We start from the raw sequence: 20,282 nt of genomic DNA on the forward strand, positions 1-20,282 counted from the left end.
AAACTAATTCAACACAATATTTTATTTATACTAATTTCAATTTATAATTACACGAATGAAACTTATATAAAAGAAGCCCGAAGTCAGACTATAATGATGTTTGAGGAGAGATTCCCACTTTAAAAAAAATGTATGGCTTTACAAAAAAAATAATTTTGACTAAATCTTGAAATGCATTTAACTCAATGATATTGTAATATTGATTATCCTAGCAATTAAAATTTAATTTTTTATCAACTCAGAAAAATAAAGCGTATATTATTTTTCTTGGCGTAAAGGTTGAAAACGCATTGAAGGTCAAATGACGTTTAAGTCGAAAATGCCGTCACCATCCTTAGGTTATGGGTCTCTGATACTGCTAGCCACCCTGAAAATACCGAATGAAATGTCGAACGAACGTCGGCAAACCCTTCGCCTTCGACGCGGATGGAGTTCACAGTCAGGATACTGCTACCCGGAAGATGGCGATTGCAATGTCGACCGAAACGTTTGAGAGCCCTTCTTCTTCAACACGGATGGAGTTCACAGTCAGGATACTGCTACCCGGAAAATGGCGAATTGCAATGTCGACCGAAACGTCTGAGAGCCCATCGCCTTCGACGCGGATGGAGTTCACAGTCAGGATACTGCTACCCGGAAGATAGCGAATTACAATGTCGACCGAAACGTTGGAGACCCCTTCGACTTCGACCCGGAAGTGGTTCACAATCAGGATACTGCTACCCGGAAGATGGTGAATTGAAATGTCGACCGAAACGTCAGAGCGCCCTTCGCCTTCGACGCGGAAATAGTTCACAGTCAGGATACTGCTACCCAGAATATGGCATTTCAATGTCGACCGAAACATCGGAGAGTCCTCCGCCTTTGACGCGGAAGGAGTTCAGTTCACAGTCAGGATACTGCTACCCGGAAGATGGCGAGTGCAATGTCGACCCAAACGTCGGAGAGCCCTTCGCCTTCGACGCAGCTATAGTTCACAGTCAGGATACTGCTATCCGAAAGATGGCGATTGCAATGTCAACGCGGATGGAGTTTACAGTCGGGATACTGCTACCCGGAAGATGGCGATTGCAATGTGAACGCGGATGCAGTTCACAGTCAGCATACTGCTACCGCCTGTCGGCGCTGTGGTGTGCTCCGAGAGCCCAAGTGCGTGTTGTTGCCCAAGACGCGCGCCTGGGGCCCGCGGGAGCCAGTCAGCCAGCGGCCCGCCATTGTGCGCACTTGCAAGTGGGGCAGTAGACGAGCACCGGCGCAGCGCCACCAGGTTGCGAATGCTCTGCGGCTGGTTTTAGAAAGCGGCGGTCTGCGCCGGGCCGGAGCGGAGTTGCGCAACGGAAGCCCTGTCGCCTGACGGCGGCGAGGGCCGTGCTGAGGGTTGGAGGGCCTTCAGTCCCCGCGTGCATTTTTTTTTATTATTTTTGTTTTCCTAACCTAAATTAAAACTTAGCGTGTTTGGGAGGGGTCTGGATTAGGGACAAACTCTAAGTGCGTCTCAGGCCGAAGCCTATACGCTCTAATCATGCAGGGGTTAGCCATGCGGGAGAGGGTGCATGCATCGTGTGCTAGGAGGGGATTGGCCAGCCATGGCAGCAATTGGTGCCATGACTAACTCCCCTCACTGACTATTCTAGACTAATAGGTACTAGATAAGTTTGGCCCAGGTAAAACCTGCATAGACACAGGGAAAACCCTGGGCACTTACATGCGGGATGCAAAATTCATGCATAACTTGGCCCCGCGTGACCAGCGAGGTCAGACCCCAACCCAGCGGTTGCGGACCGGCGAGAAAATACTGCATACATGCTTTAGCATTGCGCCCGGTAGGTCATGCGTAAACCTGCGTAAACCTATTTGACAATAAATATACCAGCACAATACACACGCTTATGCTGACATTTCACACACCTGGACTGAGCTATATTACATCCCGTACAACATCGTAGATTAAAAAAAAGCGTAGAAAATAGAGATTATCTTTGAAATTTTTGTGCAATGGGAGTGCATGACTTGATGTAAGCTTTTGGACATACGCCATTGATATTCACATGTATGTCTGTAGAAGAAAACTACAAAAAACACAAATGTCAAAAACACAAATTATGCAAAAAATTGCTGTTGTCAGGATATAAACACCACACAATACTCCACAAAATGAATATGGTCAACAAACAAAGAAAAACAAAGAGAAATAGACTATCGAAACGAAAAAAAAACCAAAAATGATGACAGTACAAAAATACCGAACCCAAAAAATTCAGCAAAACAGTTGAAACGAGACAAAACCACAGCAAAATGAAAAGACGAAACAAACACAATAGTTTTCCAAAACAGAAGAGAACGAAAAAAAACCCACAAATGATGACAGCCAAAAATATTGAACCCAAAAAAATTCAGCACAACAGTCAAAACGAGACAAAAACATGATAAAACGAAAAGACGAAACAAACACAACAGTTTTCTAAAACAGTAACAAGTGACGTTTCGGCGACGTTGAGGCTAGGGACTCGTGAAGAAGGACCGGGTAATTTCGCAAACTGTCGACTGCTTTTTGCTGGCGACAGGCAAACCTGACGCTCTATCCACTCCTGAGTGTGTACCGATGCACCAACTCGTGGTTTTACTTATTTAAATTAAGTTTATCGTAGCTCATGAAGCGTAGACGTTGTTGCTAAGGGCTTTTCAATGACAGATTGTGAAAATTTCACTAACTGCCGTCAGCCATTGACAGGCGACCAGGCGCTCTATCCATTCTGGAGTGAGGCCCGATGCAGCAGCTCGCGATTGATTAACGTAATTAAATTTACTAATGTCTACACAAGCGTACGCTAAATATTTAGTTTTAGCTACACGAGCTGACTGGCAGCCTGGCGGGAAACGACGAAAGTCACCCCCAACATACCAGTAACTCCCAACAAAACCAAAGCGGACAGAAATGCCCAAGTTCCCGCCCATTGCTTAGTAGTTTATTTCTACTCTGACCAACTCTTTTTGCGGAATCATCACTCTGTTTCCTGTAACCAGCCTGCCTAGTTTTTTACATCCCACACGAAAGTGCCCAGGGTTTTCCCTGTGTCTATGCAGGTTTTACCTGGGACCAACCTATCTAGTCTTAGCCTAGAATCTTCAGTGAGGGGAGTTAGTCATGGCACCAAACGCTGCCATGGCTGGCCAAACCCCTCCTAGCACATGATGCATGCTTCCTCTCCTGCATGGCTTAAACCCTGAATGATTAGAGCGTATAGGCTTCGGCCTGAGACGTACTTAGTCTCTCTCCTTACCAAGACCCCTCCCAAATACACTTAGTTTTTAGTTGGGTTAGGAAAACAAACGTTAACGCGACTGTGACCCGAATCATATGCATTAGAACTACTGACTTCATTGAATACATTCATTTGAATTAGATTCGTGCAATTTACTTGTGTTAAAGATTCGTCCAGTAGCATTAGCATGCTGGCAGTAGTTATGTATAAGCTAGAGATTACATTCTTATATTTTTCGATAATTTTCTATACATGATTGTTCTTTTTGAATATCTGTGATTTTTTCTTGATCCATTCACAGTCCCAGCACCTCTTGTTAGCTGTAATGATGAAAATAATATTTGAGTATACGGCAAGTTCTAATTATGTAACTTTGTAATTGCGAACAGTTTCAAAATATGTACACATTAAGACACAATATATTGAATTTATAGTAACTAATATAATTCAAGTGTGTCGAAAAATGATTGTTATTAAAATCATAAAATAAAGGTTAGTTAAATATTGAAGTGAATGTTCTAAATCGGTTTTAGAAAACAACTATTGTAAATCTATAATATTTGATACTAGTAATTTTAAGATTAATAAATTTCAAATTATGCCTAGAAAAATCTTAATTGGAAAACATTTTGTAATATTAAACATAGGATGTATATAATTTTTTTCCCCTTATTTTTACGAATAATGTGGGGAAATGGGTTCGTAAGGGATAACCCAATTAATTTATTTTACCACTTTTATGAATTACTGATATTTACATTACTAATAATTAATTGTACTTAAAAATATCTCATCACCAATCACTTGCACTTAAAAATATTTATTCACTAGTCACTCATTGTCTGTCTAGTTCCATAGACCGCACTCCTCACTAGAGCTGGGCTCAACAGTGGTTCGCCTCTTACCTCGCGCCTGACCACACACACACAGTCTCGCGCCAATCAGTCGCACTCTATCGATCCCGTCGCTCCTCGTCGCGCCACTCTCGAGGAAGTCTCTCGCCCTCTTCGCCCATGTCGTACTTCCCTTCACTCGCGGAACTCTCCGAACTCGCGCAATCTCCGAACTCGCGCTCTTTGAACTCGCGGAACTCCCGCGGAGCCTGGCTTCGTCGCTTATATCCCTGTGGAGTCCTTCTCGAAGGGACGAGAGCGGCTGTGACGTGTCACGTGATCCCGGGCCGACTCAACTCCCAAAAAGTCCTAAAAGGTGGTGGCCTCGGGAAACCTGCAGAACTCCCAGGGCGCTTAAACTGCCATTGGCAGCAGTCCGTGGCGGGATATGGAGGGGGATGGTTAGCCAGACCCTTGTAATCCGGCCGGGAATGCGTGGCATAGCGTACGTGACGTCAGCACCCGTGCGGGGCCGCTGGCCAGACTCGCTGGAAAGGCCCACTCAGGTACCTGCCTCGCTTCCTAGCACGCATGTAATATTATCCTCGACAAACAGTTACGACAGCTTTAATATGCTAATCAATATTCCAGAAAATAAATTTAAAAAAATCGTAAATTACAAACAACAATATTTTATCATTTAAGACTATAAGATCGTATTAATTGTTGAGGGAATAATAGCTGCGCTCTAACGACAAGTCACGAACTATTGGAGTTTAGTGCTACTATAAAGCGCTTCATTATATTCACGAAGTAAAAAAGAAAATGCGAGCGAGTCTTTCCAGTAATCGCCAGCGATGTGTAAATATCTAACCTCGGTACCGTGCTAGTTTATGTGCTCTCATGTTGCAAATAAACTTATAATGCGAAACAAGGACACGGAATTTAACGTACCTATAACTCATAAAAATAATGCCGAGTGTGATAAAGATACGAAAATAATTTTAGGGGAAAATGTTAAAATATTTTCCCCCTTTTTTTCCCCAAACTATAATTATTTTTTAACAAAATTGCATTATTGATAACACAAGGCATGCCGTACAACAGGAGTATCAAAACCGTCACATGTAAATGTCTCAATGCTGAACCTGTGAATTTTCCCCTAAGCCGGAGTTATTTTTGAGGTTTAACTTATTTTATGCACGTTAAGGGTGAAATTGTATTATTTACCAAGAATATAATAAAATGACCAAGAATTACACAACGTAAATTTAACAGGTTGAAAGTCCAATGTGCCTGCATACAGAAACTCGAGAATAAGTATTTTTAAACATAAATATTTTTTTCGCATCGACTTAGGACCAAACAAGGGACTGAAATGGATCGAATAAATAAATAAAGGTAATTATTGCGTATCACATATCCAAGTCTATACTTTGATCCTTGATGGCATGATCCTTTATAATTGATCCTGTGGTACATTCTGAACATAGCAAAAACAAATATTATAATATAAACAATACTAGGAAATGAAAAAAATAATTTTCAGATATTTATTAGATTTGATAATTCTATCATAATTCATTGTTACATCACAATTTTTGTTATGTTTAGGATCTTTCGATGTACTAAGTTAAAACAGCAAGCATCACATACCACATGATAAATTGATTCAGGATCATGCCCTTAGGATCAAGGGATGGACTTGGATATGCGATTCAAAACTTTTACCATAAATATATAAAATAAATATCTAAAAAAGTCATTATTTTGACGATATTTAAAATTTTCCCCAAAATTTTAAGTTAATAATTACAGATTTTCAAGATGGCTGACCAGATGGGGGATACTATGTTGGTCTGATAATAAATACTACTAAAATTTACTCGGTAAAAATCAACAATATGGTGGCACATAGCTCTACCAAACGAAAACAAAATGTAAGGTAAGTCTGCTGGTAGCCTTCATGTAGGAAGGACCCATAGCCATTTTTTTGCCCTCACTAGGTTCGAGGACTACAATATATGTGACATAAGTATGTTTTAAAAATAAAATTTTACTAAATTTGTGACTAAATTGTTTATAAATTTTGAAGTGTTTTGGATAATAATTAATTATTAATTTTCAATATGGTGAACATTATGTCTTAATTCAAAATAGCAAATTCCAAGATGGCGTAAAGTAATAGAAAACAAAATGAAGAAAAGTTCTAGAAATCAAAATGGCAATTGTGGAAATTTCTATAAAGTAAAATGTCAGAACCCAATATGGCTGTCTTCAAGATGGCGGGCATGTTGCAATTCAAAATAGCTGCTTGTGTCAAGTTCTAAAGTCACCATTAAGGTCATCTAAAATGATTGCCGGGTCCAAGGTAATCCAATATAGCCGCTGTGACATTAGACTCCAATATGACAAACCCCAACACCAATCAGTACTCCGAATCCAAGTGCAGGACTGGCCAACCTATACTACTATGCACATCAAAATGTAAAGTTATATATCTTAAACTATCATTGAGATTTATAATTGGAAATGTTTTTAGTGTTAAGAATTATTTAAAAAAAAAAAAAACAATGAAAAGGTTTTTGACGTGACAACTTCTAATAAATCGATGAACGCCGGCTGCACGCACGAAAAGATGTCCCGTTACGCACATTGTTCCGTTACGCTGTGTCCCGTTACGCACATTGTTCCGTTACGCTGTGTCCCGTTACGCTCATTGTACGCTTGCGCCGCATCTATCTCTCTTCCACTCGACTGTTTATAAATTGAAGTGAAAATTTAATGTGGTTTTCATTGCTTATTACAACATCAATTTCGGCAATAAAGGTTAATTATTCTTGCATTTTAAAAATCTGATTACTAGTATAATTTCAAGTATTTATTCTTTTATTACTTATTAAAATAAAAATTATTCAATTCTATTCATAAAGTAAGCAATCATTTCATCAAATTTTGTTATGACGTTGTCACGTTAAACTATCGTCCGTAAACCGACTTTACAGACAACCAATTTTTTTTTTAGATCTGTGATTCATTATTTTAATATTACAATATGATTTAAAATTGAGTAAGCTCAGTGACATAACAAAAATTTTGTGGTGCGACAAGATAGCAAACATATTTGAGGTTCTCTGTCCAACTTTATTCGATGAAGGGAATCGGTGGCCGCATTCGTGAAATAAAGTTGGCGACGAAGATTCGACGGAGCGACAGGGGGGGGCCACAGACGAAGAGAAGTCGCGTGGAAGTCTCGTCCGGCGGGGCCAGCTGACAGGGGAAGTTTGGGGGGGGGGGGGGGGCAGTGGGTCATTCGGGTACCGGGCAACACTCCACGTCGCGAACACTTTGCGCTCGCTCACTTTCACTTGTTTTCGCAACACCGCGCCGGCGCGCTTCCGAGCCAGTAGTCCCGCATTCTGGCTCCGAGCTTAACGTGACACTCAACCTCTAGGGGAGCAGGTAGAATCAAAAACACGCCGTACTGGTTTCAACCATTTCATACATATCATGAAAGGCATTTTTAAAGCTTATAATAGACAATTTTTCAATCGTTAAGGCAGATTTTTCACATTAATATTTGCTCAATCGTCATACCATTTGGCGTCTGTTGACATTATTATTAAAGTTTTAACGATTCCCTTAAATGTTTTACACACAAAACCCTTCAAAGGAGAAAATATGTGTAGCGGCAATTCACTTTTATTCATAGGCATGCCAGTAGATCTAACGAGGCAGTACATTGAAAACTAAACCGTAAAAACTGCTACGACCTACGAAATGTTGAAACCAAGATGGCGTCTGCCGTTTCCTGCCTTTCCCCTTCCAGGCTCGCTTTAACCCATCGTATTGGAATTTCAGTTAAGTTTCTGTTTATAAGTTTTTATAAAGCAAATTTTCGAAAATTATAAGAACTTAAAAATATATTATTTGTATTTTGGGGTTGTCGAATATCAGATAAAAACTTACAGTTATTGTCCACATCTCAATCATGGATGCAAACGTAAATCATTGATTTTTTTCTGTCTCAGATACCACGTAAAAGTCAGGCGATAAAATTAGATCAAAATACAAAATGCAATGCTTATACAGTAGAACGTCCGTTGAAAGTTTTCTTAAAAAAGGGGCATTAAAATGAAATTGCCCAAAATGGCGAGTAAATTTGAGTGTTAAAATGATGAATATTTTTGTGTTTTTCCTCCTTGCTATGGCTTCCATCAGTATTTGATCTTGTAAGTTAATTACTAATAACATGATGGTTTTGCAAAATCCCATAAAAACATCAAGCAAAAAAATAATACGTATTAAGGGTTTCCAAGCTATATTGAGTTATATTATTTTAATATTTTAACATGATTTACATTTTTTATAAATTATATTTTTTTTAAATCTTCAAAAAATATTCGTTGTGTATAACGAAATTACAATAAGTTATTCTGATATAATTTCATTTGATGTTTTACTGTCAAATTAAAAATAAAAGCAGCAGATGTTCAAACTATTGAGAAGCAATACAAAGGCATTTCATTTCTCAGCATTTAGGAAACATTACCGTTGGAAACAAACTGATAAGTAATTTTTTTCGTAAATTTTATATTAAAATTGAACCCATTGGTTAAACAATTATGTTGTTATTTTATAAATGTGGAGTTATTTGTAGTAAATATATCATTTATATTCATTCGTAAGTGTATTTAATAATTTGGAGACAAAAATATTGATTTTAAACATTGTAAAAACTCATAAATAATTTTCCTTGTAAATATACAGAAGTATTGGAAAAAATAATAATGATATTAAACAAGTAAGTTCATCAAAATAGGATCACTTATATTTAAAGCCCTACTAATAAAATTTATTTTAAATTTTCCTTAAATCATGATCATTGTAATCATCACCTGCTTCTTTAAATTTTCCTTAATATTAAGTTAAAAATATTACCAGAGCCACGAAACTTTGGTAATAACTTTCATTTGGAATATTTTTTTCTTAATATAGTTTCATGCTTGCTGCTTCAATTAATTTTAAGTCCGATTTAGGCTTCATGCGTCTAGCAAGTTTACCACGTCAAGCAAACTAGGGAACAATTGTGCTAATGTCCTAAATACTCGTTGCCGCAAAGATCATAGATAAATTTGGTGCAATAGTTATTATTATAAAATATCTTTGTGTAGTAAGCGAATGCCAATTATTTCTAGAAAACGTGGTGGTAAAGAAAACATTCAACTGGAATAAGTTTTATAGAATGGCTCGTTAGTTTTTTTCAATAGGGATTTATAAACTATACATAAATGACTGTAAGTCCAAAATCACTATTTAAATAATATAATAATTTTATTTGAAACATTATCACTAAACTTATACAAAAATAATCTTTAAAATTCCGTTCATGATATTTGAACCCGAAGATAGGAAAGTAAGTCGAAGAAAGAAAAAAAAAACTAAAAGTGACAGTTGTGTTTACAGTCGGATAGCGTGATCTAAGCTCCGAACATTCAGATAGCTTACGTACTTTTGTAGCTGCATTGCGAAGCTGACGTTCTGGAATTAAATGCAGTTTGAATTATAGTCTCACGATTTCCGAACTCGTAATGTCTACGATACTACAGGATGTAGTTACCTTGTTACAAAATATCATGCTCGAGACTCACCAAGTGGTTAGGTGATGAATTACTAAACAATGGAGAAAGTAGTGGGTTATATTCTGAGAGATTTTAACGAAATTCATTAACTCGTCAGTTTCTCATTCGTATCTGTCTGTTCAGTGACCAGAACTTCTGGTGGCCACACTGTAATTTTTTTGTAAAAGGAACTGAAGTACTTAAAAAAATACATATATATAGTTAATACATTAACGTCAAAGCAACTGTTTCAAAAAAATTGTTCGCAGTAATACTAGGTTTGGATTATTGCCCGGGCATTAATGCTTTGTGTTGTCCCATTACCAACATTAGTTAAAGTTATTTGTAAACCGTTCTCTGAATAGCTTTCCAGTATTTACTGAGCACATTAATAAGCATAATTAAAACACAAAGTCAAATTGTTGAATATCCAATTATTTTTTCCGTGGTTTAAAAATTATATGCTAGCATAAATCATAAATCAACATTTAAAATAATAGCTTCAATTTTCGTACGCTGGACAAGTAATGATCACTATTTTTTTTCCAAACACGTATTTTATAGATGCCAAAATTAAAATATCAATATGTTCCACAAATTTACAATAATATTATTTTATTACAACAAACAATTTATTGGAAACTGGTTTACAAATGAATATGTTTTGAAAGTACAAACAAAAAATCTGTGTAATTAGCCAATGGCCTTTTGTTCAGTTTGGTCAATTTTTGATTATTTGCCTGTGGAAAATATCCTTCCCAATTTCAAATTGCAGAAGGCATTGTTAAACCATATTATATTCATTCCCCCCTTCCGGGATCCGATCAACACATCATCCAATATGCTCTTGAGAATAGAGAGTGGTCGTTTTATCCAGATTTGGCAAGGCAGGTTCTTGCTTTCTCCTGTTGACAAGACTGGACTCCTGACAAATGTGTCGCAAGCCTGCTGTGTCGGAACGAAGGTTCTGTAAAATGCATTCACGTTAAAAAAAATTAATTCAAATTGGGAAGAGAGATAATCTTCAACACGTAAACACCTTTATGTCGTCACACGAGTATTTTTGTTGTTGGGACGCGAAGAGTTGCAGACCTCTCGCTGCGGGATGGTGGGGGGGTGGGAGGAGGTGATTTTTCAAGCCTTGCCTTCGCCACGACTCATTAGTAGGGACATACAAAAATACTTACGTTTCTTTTTTCAAGTTATAATGCATACTTAATCATTTTCACGTGATCATGGTTATTTGGCCTGCCCTGTAGGAATAAACCCTGCGACAATTAACTTGCCTCAAATTTGACAGTTCTCAAAAAAAAAATAGTACCAGCGTGGTACCCATTCCCCAGCTTTCACGTGCAAAGCAACACATAATGTTTGTTTGCAATCACTGACAACTACCACTTGATGTTGTTTACTAACGTGGTTGACAGAACAACAGTGGAAGAAAAATACCTTAAACAATCGGTATTACTTACGACAACTGTCACGTTTGAGAGAAGTGACGCGACACAGACCGCAGGAAGCCAATGTAGAAAAACAAAATCACGGAAATCACAGGATACGATCCGATGCAACCCGGGCAGAAAGCAAGATGTGAAAGAAGCCAACGGATAAACGACCGTGTTCTAAGATTGAGGAGTCTACCCTGGTGCCTAAAAATAAATTTACTTTTATGGGTCGCTGATGATAACTTATGAGAACCAGCCTGATATCCAAAAAACCTATACTATTGCAGTACATTTTCTTATATAACTTAACGTAACACGTGTCCATTCAAGCTTTTCCGTGGAACCAAGCAAGCTGGCGAGATGACCTCCATAGCGCAGTTCGAAGCACTCCAGCTTTCGATGTGAGGGGTTCTGGGTTCGAGTACCTGATAAGGCATGGGTTTGATTTCTGTGCAAATTCAAAATTACATGTGGTTACCCGCATTAGGCAGGGTCTGCATGGATGGCACGGGGCTGACACTCACAGGAGCCGGCTGCCCTACTCGAGGGACTGACCTGTCGTTCCGGCCAGCCTGGAGAATGCGCGAGGTGAGATGAGATGGGGCGTAAAGCAGCGAAGGTAATGAACTGGGAGAGGAAACGGGAGTATCCCGAGAAAACTAACAGGCCACGGCAACGTTCGACACATTTCCCACTTGCGATAAATCCTGTTTTGGGAATCGAACCAAGGTCGCCTTGGTTGGAGGCAAGTGTGCTGACCACTCAACCAACCACCGCGCCTCTCTTTATTTTTGAATCGTTGATAAATGTGTCAAAATTAGTAAACCATTTGTCAACTTTACAAATTAAAATCAATTAAAAAATTAATTGAGAGTGGTTAACGTGTTAGAGATGAAAAATTACTAATGAACAAAACATTTTTGTATGTAATAATAAAAAAATAGGAAACCATTTAACTTATTAAAGAGGATCTACGTACGAATTAAAAATTTCTGTTTATAATCAGTTTCTTTGCCAACGATAATTAAAATTAAAATTCAAACAAAAAAACATTCAGGGATTTTTGAAAAAAATCTGCCTTTAACTTTCTCGTTACTGTGGCTCATGATTAGTGCGCGATACACCTGCAGCTGCAAAACATTAAAATATGTCCAGCTGACAGTTCCTAATTGCTCTGACAGATGGGATCATATATCAGGAGGATTAATTAAAGTTTTGGCAAAGTACCTACTTAGTTATTCTGGTTAAAATTCTTGCGTGTGGGTTAAAAAAGAGACGATATTCCACAAGAAATATCTTACGTCCGTTATAATGGTGATTAGTGTCCGCGTTGTGAAAAAGAAATATTGGGTTCCATTTCCTCTCCAGAAATAAACTTTCTAGTAATGTTTCCAAAAATTTGACCAACGTTATGAATCTATATAACTATATGGGAAACATAATTATCTATTTAACTTTCTTCTGAACAAATATGGGAGCGATACCATGGATTCACGTTAAATTTCCCGTACAATTCCAAAGGTTAAAAAAAACTTCCATTGATTTTTAGTACCGTTACCAAGAATATGCTAGGGCGTACGGCTCAAGGAAAGTCACTTAAAGGTTAAGTGAGCTCAATTTAGCGCCGTCTCTCATTTGAATGTACACGTCCGGCCAAGCTGTCACGTAGACCGCCCTAGGATTCGAAACTGTATTGAACTCGTGTGACTAACATAATAGTATATCGATGGAGTTCCCGTGTGAATGCAAGTTTATATATATAAAAAGGTTTTGCTGTGGTTTTTTTTTTTCATAAAATTTCCCAATTTGTTTGATTAGTCAATTTATTTGTATTATCCGCCCTCCAAGCGCGTGATCTGAAACCATGCTGCCAATGTGTAATGACTAGAGACCTGTAAAATTCGCGATTTCAAATCCCTAAATGATAGACTCCATGATCCTCTACGCACTCGTGCAAATTACGTCTGCTGATTGGTTACCGACTCGTAAACACCTGTTGACTGGAACGATCGTGATTCGCTAATTCTTCTGTTAAAGTTTTTTTTTTTTTTTCATTGGCCCAGAGTCCTTCAGATAAACTGTGGCCCAATCACCGAAGCAAAATAATGTGTCAAAAGTATTTGGACTCTATCCTATCGCGAGATGAATCCGCGAATTTTACAGGTCTCTAGTAATGACAGGGTAGTCATTCGTTGAAATGAAGGGGGAAAAAAAATGTGTGAAATAAATTTGTAGCTAGTGACGCAATTGTGCAACCGGGCGGTATCAGGGACACGAGATGGTCGAGGAATAAAGAACGCGAGGCACGTCTTTCGGCGGGGCAGGGCGGACGGGCCGAAAAGGGGGGAAGGACGCATCGGCGACGCTACTCACGCTTGTCCTTGATGTAGGCTTGCGCGAGCGTCGCGGCGCCCAGCGCCAAGGCGAGCGCCAGCAGGCGACGCCCCGGGCTGCTGCTGCTGCTTCTGGCCATGCGGGTCTGGATGGGCGCAGCGGCCGACTGAGCCGCCGCGAGCTGCCACGAGCTGGCTCTCGAGAACTGGTCCACGCGCGCCCCTGGCGGCCGCTGACGCAACTGGCGCCGGACGGCGGCGAGGCGGGCGTGCCTACCCCGCTAGGAGTTCTCGTTCCACTCCTTCGTCCCGCCGCCGGATGTTTGCTGTAACAGTTGCGCAACTACTGCCGGTGGAAAGCCGCGCCAAGTGTGGCCAAGTGATGGGCATGTTTGCGTTCGCCGGTGCGAACACCACACAGTGTATTCGAAAGTATGTGAATGTTTCAAATAAATTAATGCGTGTTTGCAGTCGCGTTCACATTCGAAAGTTGGAGAATTAGAATAAACACATAAAATATTAGTTTTTCACGAATATGTGCAGATGTTAAAATTCGCATGTACGTATCGTATATAAGTAAATATGCGAATTTAACAGTTTCATTAATATTTGAACTTTTTTCGGGATTGTAGATCACCAATTTGGATACTTCTCCAATATCCTATAAGACTACTTATGTTTTACACTCCAACGGTCCACCGCTGTCTCTTCAAGAATTAAAAACAAAGTAAATACTTCAATTAGTAGAAAACATAATATATAGTATCTCTTAAAGAAAAGTAAACTAAACACAAATAACTCATAACACTGTGTAGCATAAAATTAATAATTACCTATCAATTTTAAATTCTACTTTTAAAAGGAATAACAATAAAAATTACAAATAAACATGACAATGTGTTACGAATGTTTCATAGATAGAAAACAAAATGCTGCTCTAGTTATAAATAAATGGTGTTAATTGCTTTTTGTCAAATAATAAGATAGAAGAACAAGACTTAAACTTTTTAATAAACCCTGTGAATTATACGTATTTTGGAAAAAAAATAAAGAATTTAGACTGTAAAAACCACAAACTTAGAAGCTATAGTCTTGTCTCATGTAACTTGTCTCAAATTTGACAGTTCTCAAAAGTAGTGCCAGTGGCCTACGTATTCATTTACCATTGTTGTCCTGTCGACAGAGTTTGCAAGGAACTGCATGTTGTTGTTAGTCTCCGTTAACAATTATCATCTGTTGCTCTGCAAGTGACAGTTGGGAAAAGGGTTCTACAATATCTCATTTTAGGAACTGTCGCATTTGAGACTAGTTACTGATTCCATCAATCACTGCAAACAGTTTGACTCCAGTTGGTTGTATGTCTAATGTTTGTGTTATTCAGCATTTGGCCATTTCATATCGAAGAAAGTTGATTTTTTGACGTGACAACGTCTAATAAATCGATTAAACGCCGGCTGTACGCACGACAAAGTATCCCACTACGAATGTCCCACTACGGATGTGTTCTGTTTGCTCATTGTACGCATGCGTGGCATCTCTCTTCATGCTCATTGTACGCATGCGTGGCATCTCTCTTCCACTCGATTGGAACAACCATCGATTTGACTTTTCAATAATATTTTCGTCGTTTGAATTATTAATATTATGTAATTTAACGATCGTCCACCAATTTTCAGCACAATCAATACGGTTATTTAAAAGTAATGTTGAAAATTCAAATACGTTTTGAACCGACAATGGTGTTTTACAGTTACACATAATAATTCAAATTACACCCGGGATCTTTTGCACAATGTTTTAAAAACTATGGTAACACATTATAAATAAGTTTGGTGTATTTGAGATGCGTATTTGTTATAAAATCGTGTTAATATTATACCCCTACCGTGAACAAAGTTTTTATAAATATATATACAACGTTTGAAAATATAATACTTTAGTATGGCCTCGTGGGCGTGTGGATAGCGTACCTAACTCTTAAACTAAAGGTCGTCAGTTCGAAACCCGGCAACTGCGAAGTTATTTTGTACTTGTAAAAATAAATATGGCGCACGCAACATTTCTAAAGTAATAAATATATTTGAATTAATGAATGCATATAAAAGTAAATTTATTAATTCAATTGCACATTTCATTTCACTCCTTTGTATACATACAAAATAGTGATAATTCAATAAAAATGATTAAATTTTATTGATAAAAGTATGCAGAGGTAGATTTTATCATGCAAAAGATTGAAAAATTAAAAAAAAATTCTTCCTCAAAGAATATCATATTTTTAATGCCTAAATGGTTTGGTTGCAAAAACCTATTACGGCTCAGTCTCAGGCCGAATATGATATTTCTTTTTCTTCTGGATCAATCATTTCATCAATGTTTTGTTGCGACGTTGCCACGTTAAACTATCGTCCGTAAACCGACTTTACAGACAACCATTTTTTTTTTAAAAAAAAAACCTTATTTGAATTAAAGGAGCAACGCTTGCATCTGGCAGAGAGATTGAGTGATATTTTGTGCGATGTCTAATTCCGGAATTTAAATATATTTAATTCTATAACTTTAATAATCACTTTGGATGGAGGAGTAAAGAGGAACACTTCCTACATCCCCTACACCACATCCACCACCCCCTAAAGCTTCTTTGATTCTTCCTTTTGGCGATGCAATTGATGCGTCAGATTCCCGGGAATCAGACTGACGTGACGTGGGTGTTTATGCCCCCTGCTTCGGGTTGCGAAACTTCCTTATTCGTCAGAAATTATGACACGAGGTAATGTACTGAATTCAGCACAGGCCAATTGACAACGCTTAACTTAAAGTGGAATAATTACACTGTGCTCAAGACAAGGTGATTAATATTTTTACATGTGCATAAAGCGAGCCTTCGATATTTTTTTTCAGCTGGGTATCTTAACGCAACGTACAACACAAGCACAGGAGGAATTAAAATAGCTGGGTATCATTACATAAATAAAAAAATCAAACATAAGATTCGTAAAGTAAAGACAGTGTTCAGTAACATATTCAAAATCCAACCATTTTCCAACTTATTTTTATTAAGGCTACTTTCGAAGCAACACATGGTGTTTCATTAGCACAAAATTACAAACCTTTTAAGTTACAAACAAACACTGTTGAAAACCGTCAAATTTGAGTAAGTTTAATGACGAAGACTAAAACTGACCAGCCAGACATGTGAAAATAATGATTTTATTTTTATTTCATGTAAAATATTCAGTTGTCGTAGTCTGAATTTTTTTCCAAGTCTCACATTTTCTTGAACAAGGTGTAGCTACTCGACTCGGAGAAAGCTTCCGATTCGCGTGGGATGAGTTCCGTAAATGACTTACTGCGAAAGTGCGCGCTAATGAGGTTCAAAAAAAAAACTCAACTCACGTTTCTCTTCTTCCGGACAATCCCAAAACACATCATCTGCAGTTCATGTCAAAAATTAAACATTTAAAAAAAATAATAATAATAACGAAGTCTCGCCTTATCTCGAACAGAGTGTAGCTGCCCGTGACGAAGCAGGAAGCGGGAAGGTTACCGGAGAAGTGCGTGCATCGTGATGGAGTCTCTTCCCTCCCCCCCTTTCCTCCCCGTGTCGTCGCGACGAGGAACCACGATTCCGCATTGCGCGCGCCTGCGGCTCGAGACAGACAGAGCGTCTCCGCTCAGGGGTCCGTGTTGCTTGCGTCATCCGCGCACGCCGAGCCTGGGGGCCCGCTACCGCCACGCAACTTCACATCTCAACAACCCACCTGGAAGTTAAAACCCAATCACAAAGCACACAAGGGAGGTTCATGATTGTATGTGTAAAAATTTGGTTATCTGTAAAGTCGGTTTACGGACGATAGTTTAACGTGACAACGTCATAACAAAACATTGATGAAATGATTGCATACTTTTATGAATAAAATATAATCATTTTTATTGAGTTACCACTATTTTGTATGGATACAAAGAATGAGTGAAATGAAATCTACAAATTAATTGATAAATGTACTTTTATTTGCACTCATTAAATAAAATATGTTTATTGCTTTAACGAAGAGATTATTTTAACTATAACGTTTATACATGTTTGCTATTTAACTTCTTCCAATCTGTGTTATTCTGTTAAGGATAGGACGATGATAGGAAAAGTAGGAAACGAATGGGAGTGTTTCAAGTTTAATGTGCCTCGAAAAAGTCAAATCTATGGTTGTTCCAATCGAGTGGAAGAGAGATAGATACGGCGCAAGCGTAGAATTAGCGCAACAGGACAAATAGTAACGGGACAAATCGTAACGGGACACAGCGTAACAGGACAATGTGCGTAACGGGACATTGAGTCATCTTTTTTCGTGCGTGCAGCCGGCGTTCATCGATTTATTAGACGTTGTCACGTCAAAAAACGTAACAACGGCGAAACCTTCAAATAGTCCTACACTTGTCTGTCTTGCTACTTTTTTTGGTTACTACCATCTATCTCCGCAAGCGAGCACCTCAACTACCAAGCGTTGCACGTTTTTGTTACGCTACGATGATACGTTCTTTAAATGATTCAAGCAATGGGGAATTTTTTATTTAATGCAATTTCTGTAACATAAGTCATTTCAGTTTTGCATTGTTTGTCATGTGAAAAGAAATCATTAAACCAAAACATAAAGTACAAGCCTAAATCAGCTGATGTCAAACAGATAAGCCCAACAATGGACCTAAACATATATTATGGAAAACACAACGACGACAGCACAGACGAACACACTCAAACTTCAAAATTGGACAGCTTAAGAATTCCGCGAAAGGAATTGAGTCATGAAAAAAAAATAACAATAGCTCAGACGAACACCGTGGATTATAAACTATTTATTAGTAACTGGTTTCCAAAGGATATTTTTATAAAAATACACAAAATATTTTTCTGTGTGGGCTAACAACGACAAACACAGTTGCCACAAGAACAGCTAACACAGGGGATAAAACAACAACCTTGGGTAACAGCGACAAACAGAGGAGCCCAATGACGTCAGTAAACAGACATCCGCACAACACAAGGAGTCTTCCTACACCAAGAGAGTTGCGGCGTTTTGGGAACTGAAACCTGTTAACAGAAAAAAATTAGACTGATAGCGGACACTGGAAATAAGGGTTAATATGTGTTCAACACATGGAATTCTCTGTGCTGTCTATGCATTTAATATTTGACATGGCCTAGTTATGTCTTGTTATCTGTGTGTTTTATGTATTCATATTTTTTGACTATTGTTTAAATTTTTCTATGGCACAGAGCGTAAGCCAGAAGTAGCGTATACATAAAATAGACATTTTAACTCGCTTATAACAGCGACTGTAATCCTTGTAATTCACATATACATATACACTCAATAAAACTCTCATTCTGACTAACCGACAGACAAACGCCCAGCTTAAAATTGGTAGGTCTGGAAGCATAAAATTTTGCATAGGAGTTCCTTATGTAACAACTGTAAGCACTAAGAAAGGATATTTTAATTCATCCCCTCAAAATGGGATTTAATTGGTGATGAAAGTGTGTATGGAAGTCTGGCGTATCTGAAGTTATAAATATGTAAAATGTGTGTTTGGGCAACTGTTTATAAATAAAAGTCATTTGTACCAGCGTTTTTTTTTTTTGGTAATTCATCAGGCACACGGCTGATTTTTTAGTAAGCGTGTGCTTGTAGCTCAGACTCTGAGCGGAATTGAGGGTGCTAGTTTGTGTTGGGGAGATCTGGGTGTTTAATTTCAATGGTAGCTCGTGGAGTGTGTTCGAACACACTCGGTGGGCCGACGCGCCAACGACGCCGTCCCCATGCCGGTCACGCGACTGGAGGAGTTACGCCGACGGTGATGGCGGTCTCTCGGCGCGGGCACGGGTTGCGCCAGCCGTGGCCCCGGCGTCCGGAGGGAAGCCATCTTGGGATGCGCACCTCGCGTCCGAAGCCGACGAGGACCACGAGGTTGATGTTATCTTTGGAAGATTTGTGCAATGGGAGTGCATGACTTTATGTAGGCTTTTGGCAATTGTTAGACCATTTTTTTCTTTTTTTCTTTTCTTTGTTTGTTGACCATATTCCTGTTGTGGAGTATTGTGTGGTGTTTATATCCTGACAACAGCAATTTTTTTTTGCTTAATTTGTGTTTTTGTCATTTGTTTTTTTTTTTTTTTTTTTTTTTTTGCAGTTTTCTTCTACAGGCATACATGAGCATAGCAATGGCGTATGTCCAAAAGCCTACATCAAGTCGAGGTTGGTGTTGTTTTATTTATTTATTTCAGCACTGCAGTCTCGCCAACCTCAGTTTTTAAACAAAAAAGGTTCCACGGTGAAATTTAACAGACGTGTTCACGTAAAATTTACAGATTTTTTTATTTTGTCAGTTTTGTACATTTACATGAAAACAACGGTGTCGCTACAAAGTAGTGTTCTCAGTAATACCGGGTTCGGATTCTTTTGTGTTTTCCCAGTGCCTCCAATAGTTAAAATTAGTTGTAAACCGTTTTCTCAACAGCTTTACAGCATTAACTGCGCACATTACTAAGGATAATGAAACCAAATAAAGCCCAAGTATGGAATATTTAATTATCTTTTCCATGGTTTAAAATATATATATACTTGAATCTAACAACCATTAAAATATAAAATGATGCATAAATTTTTGTAATGAATACTCACTATAATCTCGAAAAAAAAACGTATTTTATGTACATATGCAAAAATAACCATAGCCATGTGTTGTAAAAGTTACAATATATTTCTTGTAGTAAAAGTAAAGATAATTTATT

The 20,282-nt window shown here is 38.3% G+C and overlaps 1 protein-coding gene across 1 annotated transcript in view; it reads right to left on the reverse strand.

Moving 5' to 3' along the window:
- Window positions 1-13,724, reverse strand: part of LOC134531822 (circadian clock-controlled protein daywake-like) — a 38,445-nt gene extending 24,721 nt beyond the window's left edge. The window contains exon 1 of the mRNA XM_063367782.1: window positions 13,536-13,724. Coding sequence (XP_063223852.1) covers window positions 13,536-13,635 — 100 coding nt within the window. The 5' untranslated portion in view covers window positions 13,636-13,724. The remainder of the gene's footprint in view (window positions 1-13,535) is intronic.
- Between the last annotated feature and the right edge of the window lie 6,558 nt (window positions 13,725-20,282).

This window comes from Bacillus rossius, chromosome 5 (genome assembly GCF_032445375.1).
Source record: "Bacillus rossius redtenbacheri isolate Brsri chromosome 5, Brsri_v3, whole genome shotgun sequence".
NCBI classification, from domain to species: domain Eukaryota; kingdom Metazoa; phylum Arthropoda; class Insecta; order Phasmatodea; family Bacillidae; genus Bacillus; species Bacillus rossius.